Genomic DNA, 25328 nt, shown 5'->3' with positions numbered 1-25328 from the left:
TGCTGTGACCTTTTCCTTAACCTGTAACGCCACCCCTCCCCCTTTAATCCCCCCTTGCTCCATCACATCTGAAACAATGGAATCCCAAAACATAGAGCTGCTAGTCCTGCCTCTCCTGCAGCCAAGTCTCACTAATGGCTACAATGTCATAATTCCATGTGCTGATCCATGTCCTAAGCTCATTTGCCTTTCCTACAACATCTTTGCACTGAAATATACACAGCTCTGAATATTAGTCCCACCATACTGATTCGACTCACTCTTTTGATTCTAGTCTTTCTATGTAGGCTTAGCAACATCTTTCTCCTCAACCACTCCGCTATCTCTTCTGGCATTCTGGTTCTCATCCCCTGAAATCTAGTTTAACACCCACCCATGCAGCATTAGCAAACCTTCCAGCTAGGATATTAGCTCCTCTCCAGTTCAGGTGCAAACCCTTCTCTAGAGGTCCCACCTTCTTTGGAAGAGAGTCCAATAATTCAAAAATCTAAAGACTTCTCTCCTATATCACCTCCTTAGCCGACAGTTAAACTGTATGATTTTCCTATTTCTGGCTTCACAATTCTGGAAATCCTGTCCTTTGACTTGGCACTCAATTCCCTAAGCTGACTTTGCAGGACTTTGTCACTTCAATGCAAGAACTTGGATCAATCTGCAACTGGTTGCATTGATGATCAGTAATATCAATGATGATATTAGTAATGACAATGGACAAAATACTACGATGGAAACCAGAGCTGCCAACATCTGCTCCAGTACTGTTCCTCAGTTACATTCCTAACAGTTCACATCTCATTGCACTACTGTGACATTTACATTTTCCACATCAGAATTGTCATGGCCTCTGCAAACTAGATTGTCAATTTAATGGCCCAGTATCACAGAGTCATACAGTAAAGAAAGAGACCACTTGGTAAATTAAGTCCATGCTAATTCATCTATGCTCTTCTCATTTACTAGTACATACTCCTTGGCTTCTGTTACCTTGGTGATTCACATGGTCATCTAGATACTTTTACTTAGTGTTTCTACCAGCTTCTACCATCTACCATCTACTCAGACTGTGGGTAACAATAGCTTCTGACTGTGGGCTTGCAAATACTGGAAACTGAGTTTAAGCTTTTCAAAATTAATTTCACTATGAGCCACAATAACCCAGGAGAAAGAAAGGCAAGTAATTTGCTGAAAGCAGTATTCAATCTATTCTGCTCTCATTATTGACACTTGATGCATGTGCACACCACTGGGAAAAAAAGGAAGAAACCGCAAATCACAATGAAGGACTGGTGAAAATTCCCGGTTCCTTATCCGTAGTGGGTTTACAACTTTGAACCAAGCCTCATGGTTCAACTACTGATTCAACTATCAACAACTGAAACATATGTCTATAACCATATATAACAATCACAGCATGGAAACAGGCCATCTCGGCCCTTCTACTCCATGCCGAATGTTTACTCTCACCTAGTCCCACCGACCTGCACTCAGCCCATAACCCTCCATTCCTTTCCTGTCCATATACCTATCCAATTTTTTTTTTAAATGACAAAATCGAACTTGCCTCTATCATTTCTACTGGAAGCTCATTCCACACAGCTACCACTCTCTGAGTAAAGAAGTTCCCCCTCGTGTTACCCCTAAACTTTTGCCCCTTAACTCTCAACTCATGTCTTCTTGTTTGAATCTCCCCTACTCTCAGTGGAAAAATAGAAAAAGCCTATCCACGTCAACTCTATCTATCCCCCTCATAATTTTAAATACCTCTATCAAGTCCCCCCTCAACCTTCTACACTCGAGAGAATAAAGACCTAACTTGATCAACCTTTCTCTGTAACTTAGATGCTGAAACCCAGGTAACATTCTAGTAAATCTTCTCTGTACTCTCTCTAATTTGTTGACATCTTTCCTATAATTCGGTGACCAGAACTGTACACAATACTCCAAATTTGGCCTCACCAATGCCTTGTACAATTTTAACATTACATCCCAACTCCTATACTCAATGCTCTGATTTATAAAGGCCAGCATACCAAAAGCTTTCTTCACCACCCTATCCACATGAAATTCCACCTTCAGGGAACTATGCACCACTATTCCTAGATCACTCTGTTCTACTGCATTCCTCAATGCCCTACCATTTACCATGTATGTCCTATTTCGATTATTCCTAACAAAAAGTAGCACCTCACACTTATCAACACTAAACTTCATCTGCCATCTTTCAGTCCACTCTTCTAACTGGCCTAAATCTATCTGCAAGCTTTGAAAACCTACTTCATTATCCACAATGCCACCTATCTTAGTATAATCTGCATACTTACTAATCCAATTTACCATCCCATCATCCAGATCATTAAAGTATATGACAAACAACATTGGAACCAGTACAGATCCCTTAAGCACACCACTAGTCACCGGCTTCCAATCTGACAAACAGTTATCCACCAGTACTCTCTGGCATCTCCCATCCAGCCACTGTTGAATCCATTTTACTACTTCAATAATAACACCTAAAGATTGAACCTTCCTAACTAACCTACCGTGCGGAACCTTGTCAAAGGCCTTACTAAAGTCCATATAGACAATATCCACTGCTTTACCCTCGTCAACTTTCCTATTAACCTCTCCAAAAAATTCAATAAGTTTTGTCAAACATGACCTTCCTTGCACAAATCCATGTTGACTGCTCCTAATCAGACCCTGTCTATCCAGATAATTATATATACCATCTCTAAGAATACTTTCCATTATTTTACCCACCACTGACGTCAAACTTACAGGCTGATAATTGCTAGGTTTACTCTTAGAACCCTTTTTAAACAATGGAACCACATGAGCAATACGCCAATCCTCCGGCACCATTCCCGTTTCTAATGACATTTGAAATATTTCTGTCAGAGCCCCTGCTATTTCTACACTAACTTCCGTCAAGGTCCTAGGGAAAATCCTGTCAAGATCTGGAGACTTATCCACTTTTATATTCTTTAAAAGCTCTAGTACTTCCTCTTCTTTAATCATCATAGTTTCCATAACTACCCAACTTGTTTCTCTTACCTTACACAGTTCAATATCCTTCTTCTTAGTGAATACGGATGAAAACAAATTGTTCAAAATCTCCCGAATCTCTATTGACTCCACACATAGCTGTCCACTCTGACTCTCTAAGGGACAAATTTTATTCCTCACTATCCTTTTGTTATTAATATAACTGTAGAAACTCTTTGGATTTATTTTCACCTTACTTACCAAAGCAACCTCATATCTTCTTTTAGCTTTTCTAATTTATTTCCTAAGATTCTTTTTGCATTCTGTTATATTCCTCGAGCACTTCATTTACTCCATGCTGCCTATATTTATTGTAGGTCTCTCTCTTTTTCTGAACCAAGTTTCTAATATCCCTTGAAAACCATGGCTCTCTCAAACTTTTAACCTTTCCTTTTAACCTAACAGGAACATAAAGATTCTGTACCCTCAAAATTTCACCTTTAAATGACCTCCATTTCTCTACTACATCCTTCCCATAAAACAAATTGTCCCAATCCACTCCTTCCGCATCTCCTCAAAGTTAGCCTTTCTCCAATCAAAATCTCAACCCTAGGTCCAGTCCTATACTTCTCCATAATTATATTGAAACAAATGGTATTGTGATCACTGGACCCAAAGTGCTCCCCAACACATACGTCTGTCACCTGACCTATCCCATTCCCTGAAAGGAGATCTTCTCTAGTTGGTACCTCAATGTATTGCTGCAAAAAACTATCCTGCACACATTTTACAAACTCCAAACCATCCATCCCTTTTACAGAATGTGCTTCCCAGTCTATGTGTGGAAAATTAAAATCTCCTACAATCACAACCTTGTGCTTACTACAAATATCTGCTATCTCCCTACAAATTTGCTCCTCCAATTCTCGCTCCCCATTAGGTGGTCTATAATACAACCCTATAAGTGTTACTACACCTTTCCCATTCCTCAATTCCACCCAAATATTCTCCCTAGACGAGTCCTCTAATCTATCCTGCCAAAGCACCGCTGTAATATTTTCTCAGACAAGCAATGCAACACCTCCCCCCTTGCCCCTCTGATTCTATCACACCTGAAGCAACGATATCCAGGAATATTTAGTTGTCAATCACACCCCTCCTGCAACCATGTTTCACTAATAGCTACAACATCATATTTCCAGGTATCAATCCATGCTCTAAGCTCATCCACCTTCCTTACAATGCTCCTAGCATTAAAATAGATGCATTTAAGAAACTCTCCACCTCTTCCTCTCTGTTTATCCCTAACGATGCAAACAACTTTATTATCTATTTCTTCCTTCTCCCCTACATCTTCAGTCTGAGCGCTCCCCTTCTCTATCACCTGCCTATCCTCCCTCACACACTGTCTGCTAGCTTTCTCTATTTGTGAACTAAACTCCTTTCCCCTAGTCCCTTCAAATTGATTCCCACCCCCCCAACCATTCTAGTTTAAAGTCTCCCCAGTAGCCTCCCTGCCAGGATATTGGTCCCCCTAGGATTCAAGTGTAACCCGTCCTTTTTGTACAGGTCACACCTGCCCTAAAAGAGGTCCCAATGATCCAAAAACTTGAATCCCTGCCCCCACTCCAAACCTTCAGCCACACATTTATCCTTCACCTCATTCCATTCCTATTCTCACTGTCGCGTGGCACAGGCAGTAATCCCGTGATTACTACCTTTGCAGTCCTTCTTCTCAACTGCATTCCTAACTCCCTATATTCTCCTTTCAGGACCTCTTCCCTTTTCCTACCTATATGTATCACGACCTCTGGCTCCTCACCCTCCCACTTCAGGATATCTTGGACATGATCAGAAACATCCCAGACCCTGGCACCTGGGAGGCAAACTACCATCCGGGTCTGCTGACTGCATCCACAGAATCGCCTATCTGACCCCCTATCGAGTCCCCTATTACTACTGCCTTCCTCTTCCTTTCCCTACCCTTCTGAGCTACAGGGCCAGTCTCTGTGCCAGAGGCACGGCCACTGTTGCTTCCCCCAGGTAGGCTGTCCTCCCCCTCCCAACAGTACTCAAACAGGAGTACTTATTGTCAAGGGGTACAGCCACTGGGGTACTCTCTAGTACCTGACTCTTTCCCTTCCCCCTCCTAACCATGACCCACCTGTCTGCCTCCCGTGGCCCCGGTGTGACCACCTGCCTGTAACTCCTCTCTATCACCTCCTCACTCTCCCTGACCAGACGAAGGTCATCGAGCTGCAGCTCCAGTTCCTTAACACAGTCCCTTAGGAGCTGCAGCTTGGCGCACCTGGTGCAGATGTGGGCATCTGGGAGGCTAGGAGACTCCAGGACCTCCCGCATCCGACACCGAGAACAACAAGCTGCCCTCACACTCATACTTCCCCCTTTCCTCAAATAACAGGAAAAACTGAAACCTAAACCTACCTTGACTTGCCCGTTTCCGCCTAAGCCCATTGAGCCCAAGCCCTTAAGCCTTCACTCTGTTCCCGGCTCACTCTGCTGCCCTCAAAACGACGCTGCCCGCTGAATAAGGCTGTGTCCTTTTTAAATCTTCCCTGCTTCACTGCCTGACGTCACATGACTGCGCTGTCCCGCCTCTCTTAACTCCAATGAGAAGAAAAAATCCGAATGGCCCCCACCGCACTCCCGTTCTGGTCCTCCGACTTCCTTCTCCAAAATGTCTAATTTAGTAAAAGAACAGACCAGGTGCCTCGTTTTGAAAACGTGTTATTGATTGAATAAACTGGTGATGTAATCAATGCTGGCTAGATCTGATGACACAACAACCTCTGCTCTGCTGTCTAAAATAATTTATTGTAACTGACGTCTTTGGAGATTAGTTCAAATTGCCAGGTACTCCAACAAAGCCAGACTCAGTTTGTGCATATGCAATGCCACACTTACTACTCCACAAATTCAGAAGGTGCTTTCTTGGTCTCCTGACAGAATTTCAGCTGATTCCACATGCCAGATATTTCAAGACAGTTGTTGTGAACTTTTTTTTATTAGAAATAATGAGTTTTGTCATGCAGATTACATTACATCTTGGTGAACAACAGTTAATAAAACTGTCAGTGCAACATTTATTGCTGCATGATATTTGTGCATCTGTCTCAGTGTTTTTTAACCAGATGCTCCTACTTTATTAAAGCCTACATAATATTTACATACATATGCATATAAACGGCTGCCAGTTAAACCTCTATTTCAAAATTAAAAATGCATATTTACTTTACCAATTTGATTAGTAATTTTGTTCTGGAAACCTGACAAAAGTCAGAAGGATGCATTCCAGCACAAAAATCTAAGTAACTTCAGGACACAGGGAAGTTCAGTAGCCATTTTCTCTTTCCCTCTCCTAATAACTCCTTAACACAAATCTGTTATTATAACTGATCCTGACATATTCCATGGAAGCCTCATGTGCCTTTGTTTCCTCCAGACTAGATCATTCCAATGTGCAGTTGTGGCTGGAGTTTCAAGTTCAATATCAGGCCATAACGTGCAAAAGCAACACTCCTAGACAAGAATATGAAGAGAAAATGCTGGAAACACTCAGTAGGTCAGACTGCATCTGCCGAAAGAAACAAGATTCATGTTTCAGGTGAAGTTTGATGAAGGCTCTCAGACCTGGTTCTCTGTCAACAAATGCTGCCTGACCTACTGATTGTTTCCAGCATTTTTATTTCTTATTATTTGAGATTTTCAGCATCTGCCATAATTTTTGATTTTCATTATTAGGCTGGTTCATGCAACATTACTGGCCGGCTGCAAGATGTGAATCAGCTTGTTCTGGACTTCTGAACCTGCACCGTCAGTTGCAGGGGGGAATCCTGGCAGTTGGGGGAATCTCCCGCTTCCCCAGTGGAGTGTAGGGGCAGAGAATTTTGCATCCATAACTCTTGCTTTACAAAAGGGGTACCAGCAGATGGGGCTCGTCAGCCTTGGACGGCAGCCCATGTAGGAGAAGGAAAGCCTTGATTTTAAACTTCCGCTGTCTGGTGGCCATAACCACCTATGGGAAAGGCTTTGGGACTAAACCCCGAGGAAGAAGTCCAGAGCCAGGTCAGTTTGATGTTGTTTACAACTTCACTCTGGCAACCTCTGCAATGATACTGGAGCCAAACTGTAACAGTACTTGCCCTTCCCTTGGACTACATCAGTGACCTAGAGAGGGGAGATCCCACTGTTTGGGCAACAGCCAGTTCTTCAAATCTTCCTCTCCCTGGAGAGGACACAATCCACCAGAGGCTCAAGCCCATCATCCTCTGGGATCGACAGCTGCCTACTCACCTACAGTATGTAGCAAACCCCCATTCAGTCAGTACCTTGCCTGAAAAGATTAACGGCTGATTTCTTTTTACTTGTTTTACTTAATCTGCATGTGTTTAATTAAGTTCTATTTCTGAACTACGTTTTAAATTCCTGTACTCAGGGCAATATGAAAATAACAATTATCCAGCCAGCACATTTTTGGTATATAATGGGAAACCTGAGGACACACAGAGAATGAGCCACCTCCACACAGAGAGTAGCAGAGGCCAGGATCAGGCAGGTCAAATGCAGCAATGCTACTCTTGATGCTGTCTTTCACTGGGAGCTTTTCACTCAGCATTTACCCAAGAGGACATCCCATAGTGACTTCCTCAGTGTAATCACTCCACTGCACTCAAGGAATAATTTTAAGAATGGTGAGACCCCAACCCCAGGTTCACCAACTCTCAAATATAATACTATTATTATATATTTGTGAATAACTATGACATTCATAGTCAGCAGCATGTTCTATTAATAAAAGGAAACCTGCCTAAAATGTATGCACATCTTTTTCTTAGTAAAGAAAATCTAAAAAATCTGTGGCTATTCAATTAAATAATCATTATCTGAGTCGTTTGTGAGGAGCTACTGTGCCTGTGCTTGGTCTGACCTGGTGTCATGCAATGTCCTATAGAGTTCAAGCTGAGGAACCCAGTGGTGCGGGCAAAGGGGTAACCAGCAGGATAGGAAGAATCAGTAAGGTATTTGGAAGTTCACGAGTTGCCACTGCCAGCTTTAGCCTTCACAGGAACCCGAACACTGAGTAACCCTGGGTTAACACTCAATTACAGTCCTTGTCACTGACATTGGAATGGAAGATCCAGGACAAACGTCTTAGACATTCAAAAACAATCATAAACAAAAATAATTCCAACCTATAACAGTTACAAACATAATAAAGATTTTACATTTAAAACTTTTTTCTAAAAGTCGTTATCTAATTCTTACCTGGGTCCCTCACAACAGTCTCCTAAAAGTAAAGTAATGGGGACTCTTTCCTTACACTATACCCAACATGGCACAGGATATTGATGAAGATTCCCATTGTAAATTGTGGGGAATTGCTGCAGCCTCTTATTCTCATGGTCTGTATTAACAACACTGCTGGCAAAATAACAATAAACCATTCACAGCAACTTCTGGATTTCTATGTTTCTGTGTATATGTGTGAAAATCTACCAAAATGTTGACAGATTTTTCACTAGTTTTGCTGACAGTTCTTTGCAAAACCGGGCTGTGTTTATTACCACCACTATTCATTAACTGCTCATTCTACTGTGTTCTACCAGTTGAGGACTCATAGTTACTTTTTTAGAGTATGAGTGAGTTGCAATTTGTTCATGATTGGTAGAACACTTCATTTTCAATGGGACACTGTATGAAGCAACCCGATCTTTAATCTACTGCTGAATTTCTGAAACATGCCAACACTGAAATCTCTAATAGTGTTACATATACTTTGAAGGAAGTACTGATGGATTCTATGGAGAAATTATTAGATTAACTCTACACAATTATCACAGTCATCTGCTGAACTTGGGTCAAAACTCACTGTTGTTGGTTGGCTTCCAAACACCACCAATTAGTGATGCCTGAGACGAAGATCCCCTTGAATGGTGTGCTGTAGGCATGAGAACACGAAGGCTTATCTCTGGCCGGCATCCGTCTGGAAGCTCTGTTCTGCAGGATCCATTGCTTGCAAGTCTTGTGCACTCAGGCCCTCACTATCTTCAAGGCTCCATTCTTCAGGCACATGTTTCATCTGACACGTCCAACCCTCTGACCCCAAGTATCTTGCCAGCCAGTGCTCTAAACCAGCCCCAGCCTAGTCCCAGTCCCTGACTCATATTTCCAGCGGCACACCAAAAGCATGCCCATTGTTTTGGTTCTCGGGTACAACTGGATATTCCTGTGGTAGGGACAGGATTGTAGCTACACCTACCTGGCTTTTCACTGAGTTTGTACAAAAAAGTCTTGCGAGGATCAGCCTGGTCCTTGAAGGTTAGTTGTAACAGTGAGCTTGACTTTTTCAGTTTCTGCATGAGCCAGAGGCCTGGAGTGGTAGAAAGGATATAATTAGCAACTATAAGTATTGAAACTCAAGCAGTTCTCCTGTCAGGCTTACAATCATGATTAAAGAGCTAAAAACAAAGACTGAATCAGCCACAAATTTGCACATATAATGCTCATCAGAGAGTTCTTTATCCCTGGGTTGAATCACACACTTGAGAGGCTAAAATAGTTTAGGGGAATGGGCAAAGAAGTGGCAAATGAAATACAATGTTGGAAAGTGTATGTTCATGCACTTTGGTGGAAGAAATAAACGGGTAGACTGTTATTTAGATGGGGAGAGAATTCAAAATGCAGAGATGCAAAGGGACTTGTGAGTCCTTGTGCAGGATACCCTAAAGGTTAACCTCCAGGTTGAGTCAGTGGTGAAGAAGGCAAATGCAACGTTGGCATTCATTTCTAGAGGAAGAGCAGGGATGTGATGTTGAGGCTCTATAAGGCACTCATTAGACCACACTTGGAATACTGTGTGCAGTTTTGGGCTCCTTATTTTAGAAAGGATATACTGACATTGGAGAGGGTTCAGAGAAGATTCACAAGAATGATCCCAGGAATGAAAGGGTTACCATATGAGGAACGTCTGGCAGCTCTTGGGCTGTATTCCCTGGAGTTATGAAGAATGAGGGGGGATCTCATAGTAACATTCTGAATGTTAAAAGGCCTAAACTGATTAGATATAGAAAAGCTATTTCCCATGGCAGGGGAGACTAGGACAAGAGGGCACGACTGCAGGATTGAAGGACATCCATTTAGAACAGAGATGCAGAGAAATTACTTGAGTAAGAGGGTGGTAAATCTGTGGAATTTGTTGCCACAAGTGGCTGTGGAGGCCAAATCATTGGGTGCATTTAAGGCAGAGATAGATAGGTTCTTGATTAACCAGGACATCAAAGGATATGTGGAGAAAGCAGGGGAGTGGGGATGACGGGAAGAATTGGATCAGCCCATGATTGAATGGCGGAGCAGTCTCAATGGACCGAATGGCCTACTTCTGCTACTGTATCTTATGGTATCTTATGCACTTGCATACCACCCTGGCATGACTGATGCAATCTTCCCATCAGTTCTTATGCTATGGTTCTTTAGAAAGTGAGTCAGGGAAGGCAGTTAAGATGAGTGACCACTTCTGGACACTCCCTAAACAATCACGCTGCTGCAGCACTTACTAAAAATGGCCACTTTGAACAGAACCAAATTCAGAGCCAGGAGCCCAGTCTAGGTAGAATCTCATTTATTTTGTGATTACTTGTCCTCAATGGATTCCACTCTCTCATCCTAAACTGAGCCATCGGCAACCCTTCCCACAGTCATCTGCTGAACTTGGGTCCAAACTCTTAGCTTTCTCAGTTAACAATCCCTAAGCAACTTGATAGCATGAAGTCCAACTTGATAGCAGCTATCCCATCCTTTGGCCCTCATCCCTATGTACTGTCAACATACTCCAAGGTTCTTCTCTCTTTGTCATTGTCCAGCTTCTAGCCCAACTGACAACCTCACCTCTCACCCCTCACCTCCACCATAGAACCAACTGCAGTGCTAAGCTTCATTTACAAGGCAATAGACAAACAATACACCCATTGGTTCTAGGCTCAGATACAACTGCATTTTCTTGAGGTGAGTAACAAACTAGAGTGGTTGCTGTCTTACCATACAGCATTCCTTCAGTGGGACAGTAAATGCAAATTTGTATTTCTAGACCAGTGTTAATGACTGATTCGGTTCTATCTGGCATGTTTTCGATGCATATCAGAAGAAGTCTGATATAGCTACAGTTTGCTGCTTTGAAGGAGCAAGGAATAGCAATGAAAAGTGGGTGGTAGGTGTATGGAACCAGCAATCAGAGCAGGTTATGTATTCAGGTTCAAAACATTTGGACAAGTATATGGATAGGAGAGGTTTTCACGGATATGGAACAAATGCAGACAAATGGGATTAGCTCAGGGGTACCTTGGTCAGCATGGAGTTGGACCGAAGGGTCTGTTTCGTTGCTGTATAACTCTGAGTATAGCTGAGCAAAAATTAAACTAAAAAATGTGCAGGTTAAAATAGTAGAACCAGACAAATAACATCTGTTTTTCAATGTAAGACAAATTTAGAAGAGTTACAAGGGTGGATTATTGAATCATGGAATAGTAACGGCATATTTGGTTCCTCAAGTCAGCAATCCATAACACCTTCTAATCTGAACCTCAAGATCGTGCATTGGGAACACACAGAAGCACTGTATAAGCAGTGGAGGGACACATCACGGCTCAGACGAGACAATCTTTCTGCCCCTTCAGCCATCTCCTACAGCACCCCATGACCTCAGCAGTCACCAACAGATTGGAAGAAGTCATGCTCAACCCCAAGGGACAGCCTAAGATGAAGTAAAGGGATGGCATCTGAAAGGCAGCTAACATATTCATAGGAAAAACCCGTTCTGTTCTAGTACAATGGCCAGTAAGCTAGTGAGAAAGATAGCCAAGAACTGATTGAAAATCATGGGACAAGCAATTGGGAATTAGTTTCATAGCACAAATAGGGGAGAAGGGCCACGAGCAAATGGGATTTTAAATAAGGCACTCATCTCTCAACTGAGATGCTTTTTGTACTTCAATGAGGCCAGTGTGATGCTAGATTGGATCACCTGTCCAGATTTTCAGACACAAAGAAAGGAAAGCTGCTGTTAATATCACATCTAGCCTGATGTTTAATGTATAGTCTTTCTATCAAAGCCACTGATGCTCAAGATTGACTTACCCAGCTTTGTAATCAGTGGTGTAGTTTTGACAATTTGCTGAGCATTCTACCATTATGGCAGGTAATGAGGCTTCTATTATAATTAGAATCAGTTCTTTACCGCAAGGATTAGAAATTTGCTTTGACAGTTCCTCCTTTGCCTGCCTTGCTCAGACTCATGAGAAAGTGATTTTAACCCTTGCTGTTTCAGAGCACCATTCCCATTTCCCTCACACCAGATGTACTCTGAATGAGTTTGGCAATTAGTGCAGAATTGTCTGCAGGTGTCTCCATGAATCATAACATCAGCACTTGAGTGAGGCAGCCAAATTCATTACAGGAGAAACAGCAAAAATGTGAGAGAGAAAAATATACTCATAGTGAAAGAGACAGACAGTGACTAAAATTAAAGGTGACGGAGGGAGACTTTTGCCAAGAAATTTGACTCATTTGCACCTGTTTTCATACACAAATTGCATATAAAACCCATTCTGGGAATGTTAGATCATGCTAGCAATCACTTCCAGGTCGATCAGTGTCCACCAGAAAATTGGCCTGAGTACTTCCAGGCACCATGCCTCAAGTACCTTACTTTTGCAGCGTTGATTGTGGACCTAATGAATTATCTGATGTTTGAACACATAAATCAAATCATCTCCCAAAATATTTCTCTTACTTTTGCTAGCGTTACTATTTTATGTAGACCACCTGACTAGTGTAAAGCAGAACCCCTCAGCACCCCCAAAACTTGACAGTGAAAGCAGAGATACCATGACACCTATACAGAGATATGATACAGTTTAACCTGAGCATTCCAAGAAGGATTAAACTAAATTCCAGAGATGCCAGGATCATGTACTTGCAGCAAAGAGACAGTTAGATTGCTGTGAATAAACTGAGATTTGCTAAAGGATGTTTAGATCCGATCAGCAGGTGAATGTATTTTATAGATAATTTTTTTAGTACTAAACTATTGGTACAAATGTTGTCTCAGATTATGGCTAAATGATTGGTGTATACTCAGCACTCTCTAACCTTGCTTCCAATGCTTTTCATTAGCAAGTATTTGTTTCCAACAAAATGGCAAGAAATACCTCTGTTTTCAGGCAGAAGAAGAAAGAGGATTTTGAAAAAAGGTGTTTCTATTTATTGAATTTACTGAAAGTAGATCCTTAACACTTCAGTGAGGAAAAAGCTGTTGCGACTGCAATTTGGATTTTGCTTGCCAAAAATATTTAGCTAACTGCATCTAAATAATAACAGAAAAATCTATGTCTATGACTTCTCTTCCTCCCTGATGATGTCCCCTATCTGGTATCTTGGTTATAAGGGCTTCAAATCTACTAGAGCAGTGTATGGGATTACAAAAGATGGCATCAGATTGTTATTTAAAATGATCAATGGCACTCAATGATGTCTATCACTGTTCCTCATCATATCTTATTTGACAGTTAAGAATGGTGACATTGAAAGTCAGTTCATTTACATAGCATGTTAATAATCTCATGATCAAAGTCCCAAGTAAAGCTAATTAAGTATTTTGAGTGTTATAATTTAAGTAATGTTGTAGCTAAGTTGTGCAAACAGTATACAATGAAATAATAGCTAGGTAACTGGCTGGAATCATGTTAATTAAGGTGCTGGATGAAGTCCAGAGCATTGGGGAGAACTCTGCTGGTGTTCAGAACTGTACCACTGAGCGCACTCTTGGGGAAGGAACAGATGGTGATACATGGCTAGGTGGCAGTGTGGGCTTTGAGGAGGATGCAGAGAGGCTTCAGGAGGTTTTGCTCAAGATGAAGTAAATGGACAAGGGCACAGCTGCAGCATGCCATGGAAAATTCTGAGGTCCTCCTCTACTTTGTTAGGGAAAATAGAAAGCTCAAATATTTTTTAATTGGTGAAAGAACTTGGAACATAGTAAACAAGAGACAAAATTGGCCATTTGTTTGCTTAAACTGTTCCATCATTAAATCAGATTCTGCTAATCCAACTTTGGCCTCAGTACTACTTCCCTGCTCTCTCACAATATTGCCTAACTCCTTTGTAGTTCAAGTGTCAATCAAAAACAACTCTGTACACATATTCAATGACTTCACTTCCATAGCTCTCTGGAATAAATACTTCCTGCAGGAGCACCATCGAGAGTGTCCTGTCTGGCTGCATCAATGTGTGGTACGGAAGCTGCAAGGCACTGGTTCTCAAGACCCTACAGAGTACAGCAAAAACCTCTGAGAGGATCACGAGGATCTCCTTCTCCTCCATCTGTGACATTTACCAGGAGCATTGCACACAAAGGGCTTGAAGCATTGTTGAGGATCACTGCCACCCATCCCATAATCTCTTTGACCCACTTCTGGCAGGAAGGAGATACAGGAGCATCAGGACTAGAACTATCAGACTGGTCTTCCCAAAGGCTGTGAGACTAATGACCACCCTGCCACCACTAAGTTCCCTGTCATTAGGACTCTTTACTGTTGACCTGTGTTGTGCACTACATGCATTTTGAATTATATTTGGTTAATTTATTTACGGTAATACTTTGTTTTACGTGCTGTGTGTGATAGACGTTTTGTGGGTGAACCGTGGTCCAGAGGAACATTGCTTCATTTGGTTGTATATATGTGCAGTCTGATGACAATGAACTTGTACTTGCAAGAGGATTTGAGAACAAGAATGAAGGCACCATAACTATATAAAATCGTGATGAAACAATGTCTGAAATATTCTGTATAGTCTGGGTCCCCGATGTCAGGGAGGAAATGTTTCAATAAAGGGAGCAGTGCAAATATTCACCAGGTTACTTCCTAGAATAAAAGGCTTTTGTCATATGAGGAGCATTTGAACAGAATTTGCATGCACTCTCCTTAATATATTAGAATGAAAGCTAATTAATTGAAACATACAAAATTCATACGGGAGTTGACATGGATCCCTGGATCCCTGGTTGCCCAGGTTGAAGTGTATAAAATGAAAGCTGACAATCTCAGATTAAAAGATCATTCAATCAGGATAGAGATAAAAAGAACTTTCCTTATCAAGTGTTACTGAATCTTTGGAACTTACCCTCAAGAATGGAGAGGCTCAGTCACTGGGCATATCCAAGGCAAAACCTTGTAGATTTTTAAATTTTGAAGTTGATTATTGAAGGAGAGTTGTACCAAGGTATCTCACTGAATGGCAGTGCAGCTATAAGGTCAAAATGTGTAATCCCATTTCTGATGGTGCATTGGTTATATTCCCATTCAGAATTCTAAACTTCCTCACTTCAGCATTAGCATGTGCGTGGGACATAGAGCACGACAGAATTTAGGCAAGTAAGTTTCAAACAAGTTGGAGTTTGTTGAATGATGGAGATGGGAAAAGATAACAAACTACTGGGCACTGGTCTCATCAATGACCAAAGTCAGATGAAGATGATGAGCATATTAACATATATATTGGGTTTGATTTAGGATTTTTTTTTTGTAATTTATTTTTTTAATTGAAATTCATCATCAAACAAACATTTCCATAAGGTGTATTTCAGACATTGTACATATATATCATATAATCAAATATGTCACAAATCACATAGTTTTTATCTGAGGTATTATGAAACTGATATTAAGGATATCCATAGTTTGTTTTAATCAAAGTAAGTGGTCAGGGAAGATGATGGAATTAGCCTTCAGTGCACAATTTATTGCAGAATGAAAAGTGAGTTTCTTTATCAGTAATTTGGCACATTACTGATAAACAGTAGAGCAAGATGTGTTTAACATGTATGTGGAAAGTTTAAAGTGTTTCTTACTAGTTGCATCAGAATCATTACTCATAATTTTTTTAATAAGTCAATTCAGATCTTTCAAAATATCTACTAACAGTGTCTCACTCATAACCAATAAAAGTCCAAAAACACTCACTGTATTTTCATTATTTTTACAAGCCCAGCATTATTTTACCCCCCAACATACCTGTGCTAACCAGCGTGCTGTTATTATATAATGTTCCCAGATGTGGCCCAGACAGCGATAGGAATGTATGCAGCTTGCTGAGGTAACACCGAAATCTTGGTCGTGTCAGCACAGAGCGGATGATGATGTTGCCCAGTGAGTGGCCAATGAAACTGTGTGGAAACACCGGAAGTGAGTTCAAATTTGACAACATTTATTTGATGATGACTCCACCGAATGACGGATATGTGTCACTAATTTTAACAAGCTAAGTATTTCCCAAGACAGGAGATCATATTAAGGTCCAATCACAAAATCCAACATCCCACAGGGTAGTGGTTCACATCCATAGGAGACACATAAGTTGCAATATCAGACAAAGCCTAAGATAATTGTCTAGGATTTTCTAGTGATCATATACATCTCATGATATACACTGTCCAGTGAATACTGTGGACATAATAAAAATTCTATATACCATTTATTGCCATTGGTTCCTAAGTGTTAAGCTGTTTTTTCCATGCCCTTGAAAGTATTCCTTTACTCGTCACATCAAAGGGGATTATATATGGACTTCATCATATGTAGATCGCAACAATAGCTTTGTTACCAAGTTTTAGGGCAAAAATGGGTACCTAGAGTTTGGTTTCACTGAACAGTAGAAGAAACTCAATGGCTTGCTCCTGTCCTTACACAGAGTAGGTATGAGAGAAAGTGCTCTTCCAGGTACCACAATCACAGAAGCAGAATGAAACACAAACAGCAGAGCCCTCAGTAAGCTATAGTGTTTTGCCTGCTCTCATAATGCAGTATAATGTGGCTACCACAGAACTAGATGGGTTAAGGTGTTTTTTTTTGTTTGAGAAAAATTATCTCAGATAATAGTTAAAGAGTAGTTCATCGCAGTTTTTGAAAGAGAAAACGTGCTGCAGTCATGAGGCGGAGGGGAAGAATATCAGAGCATCAGCATGATTTTGTGTTGTTCCATCTCAGAAAGCAGTGCATGACACAACTGACTTGCTATGCTGCTTTTGATGTTTCCAAGGCATATCCACAGGCATATGAACCGCATTGATGATATTTCCCATTATTCAGCTCCTAAAGCACCTAACCAGCACTGCTGCGAAGCAATTGTCTCCACAGGCTCCACGTCTGTGGAGGGACAATTACAGAACTTCACCATATGCTGTACCATCTGCAGCCAACACGGTGGTTATGTCAATGGCAATATCCTGGCTCCAGCTCATTCAGCCAAGCACTGCAGTGTTAGTTAATGAGCTGACAATCAATGTAACCTGCAAGTGAGGGAAGCAGCAGTGAGTACTGCTTCATCTCCTAATGAAGAGAGAAAACAGCCTGTCTTTTTTGCAAATATTAATGCTTTCCATCATTGTGCTGTTTATACTGTGATGCATAGTCAAAATTCCACATACCATTTATTGCCACTACTTCCTTTGTGTTAAATTGCTTTTTTATGTCCTTCAAAGCATTCCTTTGCTAGTGGATCATATATGGACTCATCGTAACTAGATTGCAATAATATTCTTGTGACCTTCTAGCCTTTCTTTATTCCTTGAATACAGTTCTTAAAACATGTCATCAAGCAAAGCTTCTGATCTTCTGCTGTAATATTCATTATGTAAAACACACATAAAAAGCTGGAAAAACTCAGCAGCTCAGGCAGCATCAGAGGTAAATAAACAGTAAACACCTTGGGCTGAGCCCCTTCATAGGGCCCAAAATTGGGACGGCACAGCAGTGTAGAGGTTAGCACAGCACTTTACCGTACCAGCGACCCGGGTTCAATTCCCGCTGCTGCCTGTGAGGAGTTTGTATGTTCTCCCCGTGACCTTGTGGGTTTCCTCCGGGTGCTCCAATTTCCTCCCACAGTCCAAAGACATACCAGTTGGTAGATTAATTGGTCATGGTAAACTGTCCTGTGATTAGGCTCGGAATAAATCGGGAGATTGCTTGACAGCGCGGCTCAAAGGACCGGAAGGGCCTATTCTGTGCTGTATCTCAATAAATAAAATAAATACTCTAAGTAAATATTGTCTGTTTATTTCCTTCCACAGATGATGCCTGACCTGCTGAGTTCCTCCAGCACTTTGTGTGTGTGTGGTATCTGCAGAATCTAACGTGTATATATTGATTATGATTACATACTGTAGTTCATTCTCAGCTTCTCTGAGGTAACACCTCTGTGATATCACTCAGATTAGATTATTCTTCAGGTTAATTCTCTTAATTGTGAGTAGATTAGCAAATTATTTCATACAATTTTCCCCAGGAGATTGAGTAAATACTGCAAATAGCAAATTATCCCTAAAACTTTAAAGGAAGCAAACTTGACAGACCATGTGATCATACAAATGATCAGAAGCCAGGATAATTTTGATAAGTCAACCCCAATTAGCTGTCTTCACATTCAAGCCTTAATCCATTCGTTTGAATGTTTCATGAATTGTTTTCGGAAATTATTCATTATGTCTGTTTCTATGGTCTTCCTTGATCACCTATTTCATAGCTCTATTAAGCTTTGGAAGTTCCAACTGACTGCTTATTATAATTTTCTAATTTGCTTCCTAATAGCAGGGCTCCTTGATAAGCAATCGTCTGCATGAACCTTGTAAGATCAGTCATAAACTTGACAAGTTTCACTACTAGCTCTGTTCCTGTGCTGCCCTAATCTGATACAGAGCTACTGCTTGACAGCATCAGCAGTGATTCATCCATTTTAATTTCAGCTGTCTGTGTGGAGTTTGCATGTTTTCCCAGACCATATGGGTTTCCTCTTGGAGATCTGATTTCTCAAAGGTGTGATAAGTTAATTTGAGACAATATGAGATATAGTCTGTAGGAAAGTGATAGAATGTGCAGGGAGGGGAACAGAATAAAATGGGATTAATGCTGATCAGTGCTTGATGGCACAAACATGATGGGCCAAAGGACTGTTACTGTGCTGTATGAATCTATTTGCCAGTAAAATGTCTTGGTATCTTTCCTTTATTTCTTTAATTTTTTTAATCTTTTAATATATAATAAATATGGTTTGTTAAATAAGTCATAGGGATTTATAAATAAAATGGTCAAACCATTGTAGAATTTTGTATTTTTTCTACCTTTTTCCCTCCTCAGCAGAAGGTACACACAAATGAAGAGACATGCAGGAGAGTTGGAGTAAGTGGATCTTGACCTCCAAGTCTTGCTGGTGTGTTTAAATCATGATCAGGCAACTCAAAATATACATAAAAGTTAAGTTTTACATTAAAATGCCACTGTTCACACCTCAATCTCTGAGGGCAGGTATTTCCCAACCCATTTGAACTAGCAGGGTTTCCTCTTTGTCTGAAAATTCCTCGAGTTCATGTAATATTTCTTGTCTCTTGGCATCACAGGGTCCTACAGCTTGGCAACATGCTGACCAGTATTCCCATCTAAACTATTCCATTTTCCTGCATTTAGCTGAGCTCATGTCCCTCTAAACGTTTCCTGTCCACGTACCTGCCCAAATGAAAAAAGTATTGCCCATTTATTCATTTGTTCAGAGATACAGCGCAGAACAGGCCTTTCTGAAACAAAAAGCTGTATCACCCAGTAAACCACCTGTTTAACACTATCTTAATCACAGGACAATTACAATGACTAATTAACCTACTAACCTGTATATCTCCGTACTGTAAGAGGAAACTGGAGCACTTGGAAAAAACATACGTGGTCATGGAAAGAACAAATAAATTCCTTACAAAATTGAACTCTGAACTCTGACACCCCAATCTATAATAGCATTGTGCTAACTGCTACGCTACTGTGGCACCCTATAACTCATTAACATTTAAATGTTTAGGTGCTGTCCTGGCAAGGGTAATAATTCAAAGGATTTCATGGTCCTTCAGAAAAGCTTTTCAAAAGTACAATTAGTCCAGTAACCGACATGCCCAACAATGGGTGGGTCCGAACTAAATGAATCTCATTGGCACAATGAATTTTGTCAGATAGTGCTGATGATACCTCTCAGCTCCACCAATTCAGATTCAATGCAGATCTCCGGTGCAGTCTGTGCAGAGTTTGCACAGTCATTCTCCTGCACTGTCTCAAAGATGCACTGGTCGGTGAATTGAGGAATGTAAATTATGTAGCTAAGTGAAGGGCAGAAGAACTGGGTTGAGTTACGAGCACGTGTGAGAGAATAGCCTACAAGGGAATGAGACAAAGGAAATAAAATCTGAGAAATGGTACAGATCTAATAAACAAATGACATGGAAATGTGGAAAATGTTCTGGACCCAGTTTCAGAGCTGGATGGATCCTGAGAACCTGGCACAGTGCCAGCGGTGGGCCTGACACCTGCTCCTGGGAATTCAAGCTCTTTTCTTGAGTCTTTAGCTTCAAGCTCTACAGCACTTCTATTTACCACACCATGCATGGTCTCCAGGTAAACTGATGAAGAAACTTTCCTTTTGCACGTGGGGAAAAAAGTCTGCAAACCTTAGGCTCTGCCCAGAACCTCAACCACTGACTACTGCCCATGCTCACACTTTGACCTTGTTTGGAAGTAGTGCCAATCATCATCCCTGAACCAAGTCATAATACCAACTGGCATCTTACAGTGCCCTGCTACTTTTTTGAACCTAATACAAATGATGCTGATCTAACTGTAATACCACTATCTCAGACAAATAATTAGTCAATGCACGTTTCTGGCAAGTGTTGCTCCAGACCTCATTTAAATAAAGAGGAAAAAGGCACTGAACCTTGGCCTGGTCAAGAAAATTTAGAAGGGCGATGGTTGGAGGTTAAAAGACATAGGGGATTATAGGAGTGGAGGTCAATTGGAAAAAGTCTAATTTTGCAATCAGAATGTGGGCTGGACAATGGCTTTAATGTGGAATTGAAACTCCTGCTTCCATCAGGTCCCATTCAGTTCCTTTTAAACTAACGCCTTTCAACTATGACCATCATTTTGTCTCTGGTTAGTGGACTTGACATAGATCCAACTTCCCTGTATGCTATTGGTTCAAGGATCATACTTTATATAGATGACCTCAAAAGAACATAAAGTCCCCTATTTACTGAGAATGTCTACTCAAGGGCTCAGGCTGTCTATAGCACTGTTAAGGACCAAAATGGTGAAATTTTATATCTGGTTCATGATGTTCTATTATCTAAAACTGTAGACATATTACTTTGAATGTAAATCTAGAAGGACAATTTTATAAATGTACTTAGCTTTAATTAGAAAAGGGACTACAACAAATAAAATAAACTCCCCATAGTCATTACATCCCATTTGAAATGCAGTAAGTTATGAGCTTGGAAGTGCAAACAACTCAGCTATGTTTAGTGTAACATTATCCTTAGCAATAAATCGTTGCCAACAATTATTCTCCATTTGATTGGAAAAAAAATCATTTTGAAAATTGTTTCGTTTTATTTTGATGGAGAAAAGAAAGAAATGATTTACCGTTGGGAGTGAGACAATCACTTGTGCTTCAAAGATTACCATCCCCCCCCCCCCCCCCCACTCCTTTTGCATAACTCCTCAATCACCAGTTACACAGAAAGTGATGCTTGCTGAGTGAACCGGATATGATCTATCATGCCCACTTGGAATTGTCTCAGGAGAGACATGGAGGAGAGGCAGTGAATGGTCTGTAAAATGGAGCCAAACAATTTGCAGGTAAAGCATTTTAGACAATCTAACATGAAATGATTTTTATGAGCTATCCATCACTTCATGACAAAGGACATGGTGGATCACTGTAACTTGATAGCAATTCTTCCCAAAGGCACTGATGCTGGTTAATTTTATTTTTGATATATTGCTTTGCTCAACATCTGACATAACTGCTGTAGATCGGCACATCTCTTTTTGCTCCAATATTTTGCTAGTCTGAGCTTTGTTCCCATTGTGGGGTGATATCTAGTCCACAGGAGTCAAATGTTACACTTTTAGACCAATTCTTTCCCCCCAAGATTAAATGCATTTTCTGTGATGTTCTATATGTGACTCCAATCCAAATTCTGGGATAGAAGAATTTTTTTTTAAATGGCTAGAAGCACTAGTATCACTAGAGCTGAGGTCTCTAACCTTTTTTACGCCATGGAGCCTTACGATTGACTGAGGGGCCCTTGGATCTCAGGTTGGGAATCCCTGCACTGTATGTAGGTCAAACACAAACAAATGGGGCTAGCTTTAATATGCAACTTGGGAGGCAGAGATGAGATGGGCCAAAAGGCCTGTTTCTGTGACAGGGCACACCAACTGCAGAAATATCTCAACATGAAGGGAAGGCAGAAGTTGTGAATGGTGTTAGTCTTCTTAACACCACACCCCATGATTCTCTTTAACACGAGAGAGAGGAGAAATACTGCATCTCCAGCCACCTGTAGCTTAAAACTCCAATCATGCTTGATCTTCATTAGTGCCAGTCCTTCCTGACAGAAGTAGAGTGGTTGGATTCCTCCAATGGTCTGGCCACAATGCAATATACACCCTCGACTGCCACCACAAGATATGTGTGAGAATACAAAAAAAGTACTTCCCACTGGCTTTAAAATAATTTTTAAAATTTGTTGCACTAAGTAGCACAGATTTGTTTTTAGCTGTACATTAAAAGTCTACTCATGACTAACATGTAGAATCCCAACAAAGGTCCTGTTCCTGTGTAATCATAAACATGAGAAATTCTGCAAATCCTGTTAATCCAAAGCAACACACACACAATGCTGGAGGAACTGAGAAGGTCAGGCAGCATCAATGGAAATGAATTAACAGTCAATGTTTCAGGCCAAGACTCTTCTTCAGCACTAGAAAGGAGGGGGAAGATGCCAGAATAAAAAGGTGGGGGGAGAGGAAGGAAGATCGTGAGAAGATGATAGGTGAATCCAGGTGGGTAGGAAAGATAAAGGACTGGAGAGGAAGGAATCTGATAGGAGAGGAGGGTGGGCCATAGGAGAAAGGAAAGGAGACAAAAAGTGGGCCATTGGAGAAAGGGACCCAAGGAGAAGCGATAGGCAGGTGAGGAGAGGTAAGTGGCCAGAGTTGGGAATAGAAGAAGAACGGAGGGGGAGAGAAACTTTTTTTTACTGGAAGCAGAAATCAATATTCATACCATCAGGTTGGAGGCTATCGGATGAAATATGTTACTCCTCTGCCCTGAGGGTGGCCTCACTGTGGTATAAGAGGAGGTCATGGATCAACGTGATGGAACGGGAATGTGAATCAGAATTAAAATGTTTGGTCACCAGGAACTTTTGGTTTTGGCTGGTGCAGAGGAGCTTGACAAAGAACCAACTTATATTGACCCTCACCAATATAGGGGAGCCACATTGGGGGCACCAGACATAATTGGCTGTCCTAGCAGATTTGTTGCTTGGGGCGCTGAATGGAAGAGGTGAATCGGCAGGTGTCACACTTTGGCTGCTTATAGGGATTAGTGCCAGGAGGGAGATTAGTGGAAGGGATGAATGGACAAGGGAATCATGCAGGGAGCAATTCCTGTGGAAAGCAGAGGTGGGGAATGAACGCAAACACGAGGAAATCTGCAGATGCTGGAAATTTAAACAACAAACACAAAATGCTGGTGGAACGCAGCAGGCCAGGCAGCATCTATAGGAAGACCGGCCCGCAAAGTCGACTGTACTTCTTCCTATAGATGCTGCCTGGCCTGCTGCGTTCCACCAGCATTTTGTGAGTGTTGGCGGGGAACGAAGATGTGTTTGGTGGTAGGATCCCTTTGGAGATGGCGAAGGTTGCGGAGAATGATGTGTTGGATGCAAAGTCTCAAGGGGTGGCAGGTAAGGATGAGAGGAACCCGTTCTGACATTTACTTCAAAGGAATTTCTTTGCAAAATGGATGAATGACAAAACCACATCCTGTAGTTACCCATGAATGGAAATATTGCCTTTGCACCACCCTGTCAACCCCCCTCAATAGAATTATCTCTCATTCTTCTAAACTCTAGTGAAAATAGCCCCAACTTTCCTGTCCTTCCTCGTAAGACAATCCCTTCACCCCAGCAACAATCCTAATGAATCTTCTCTTAAATGCTGCCACTACAAATATATCCTTCCTTCAATAAGGAGACCAAGTTTACATACAGTGAACTTGGCGGGGGCTGACTGTACCCTATAAGATGTGTAGGGCTCTCAGTACCAGTAACTGTGGTGATAACGGTTCAGACTAACAAAATGGGTTCTCTGTAATGTTACTTAATGCTGTAATGGGTTTCTGTATCTGGAATGTTTGGTTTATAACTGCAGATGGGGGGGGGGGGGAACTAGCCAATGGAGAATTGTTATGCTATCTTGTATGTGTGAGCTGAGTGGGAGTTCACAGTCTTTTTCAGGAGGTGAGCGAGGAAGACGGGCGTGTGAGGAGCGGACAGCGGTTCCAGGGTGGCGGATACTGGATGTCAGCGGTTCGGACAGTGGCCAAAGGCTCGGAAGGTCATTGTGGATGGAACCGGAGGTGTGAGCTCCAACGTATTAATATATTATGTGCACAAACTGATAAACTTACAGATTTGGTGCCTTTAGGTTATCTGCTTCTACTAACCCATCACTAGGAAATAAGTAAGAAATAACTATAAAGTTGCAATTATTTACTCGCCTTTGGTGTATTGGCTGATATTTGTGTTGCGAGCATGTACAGGAGGGGGCAATACACTGCATTTACGCTGAAGTATTGCACTATTGGCGGGGTGACGGCAGTTCACCCTAGGCGAACAGGGGTAAATTGGGGGCATGGATGCTACATTTGTGGTCATAATTCCCTATTTTTACATTCCCTCTGCAGTGCAACAAAGGCCATTAATTCAGTTCTCTTCCTAATTCTTTGCTGTACCTGCATCCTAATTTTCTCTTCTACAGTATATACACAAAGGCACATAGAATTCTTTATTTTCTCTCCATCATGCAATACTCCACTTTTCTAATCTTCCCAACAAAAAGTGGATAACCTCAAGTTTCTCCACATCAGGCATCCGTGTGGATGCGACAACTAGTGGTGAATTAAGAATACTCCCATTATGTGTGCCCAAGGCTACTCAAAACTAGATTGAAGTTTTCCAATTACCCACTACAGCCTTGCAGGCAACAGACTAAAGTAACTTTCATCTCAGTAGCTTAAACTAGATTTGTAATCACGTTCAGCATTTGGGAGATTGATATCCACAGTCAGTGGAGTGTTCAGTCTGCTGGAAAAGTAAGGCATTATACAACATAACATGCTCTATAAAACCAGGACTGTCTACGCCCTTGGTTTGATTAATCTGG

General features: G+C 41.3%; 1 protein-coding gene across 1 annotated transcript in view; it reads right to left on the bottom strand.

Annotated features, from left to right (window-relative positions):
• fam135b (family with sequence similarity 135 member B) overlaps positions 1–25328 on the bottom strand; it is a 361633-nt gene that overhangs the window by 14090 nt on the left and 322215 nt on the right. The window contains exons 17-18 of the mRNA XM_073048301.1: positions 16071–16222; positions 9266–9376 (exon numbers count right to left, since the gene is read on the bottom strand). Coding sequence (XP_072904402.1) covers positions 9266–9376; positions 16071–16222 — 263 coding nt within the window. The remainder of the gene's footprint in view (positions 1–9265; positions 9377–16070; positions 16223–25328) is intronic.

The sequence above is a fragment of the Hemitrygon akajei genome, chromosome 1 (genome assembly GCF_048418815.1).
Source record: "Hemitrygon akajei chromosome 1, sHemAka1.3, whole genome shotgun sequence".
Taxonomy (NCBI): Eukaryota; Metazoa; Chordata; class Chondrichthyes; order Myliobatiformes; family Dasyatidae; genus Hemitrygon; species Hemitrygon akajei.
The sequence above is the reverse complement of the archived record's forward strand: the minus strand, read 5'-3'. Positions and strand labels throughout refer to the sequence as shown.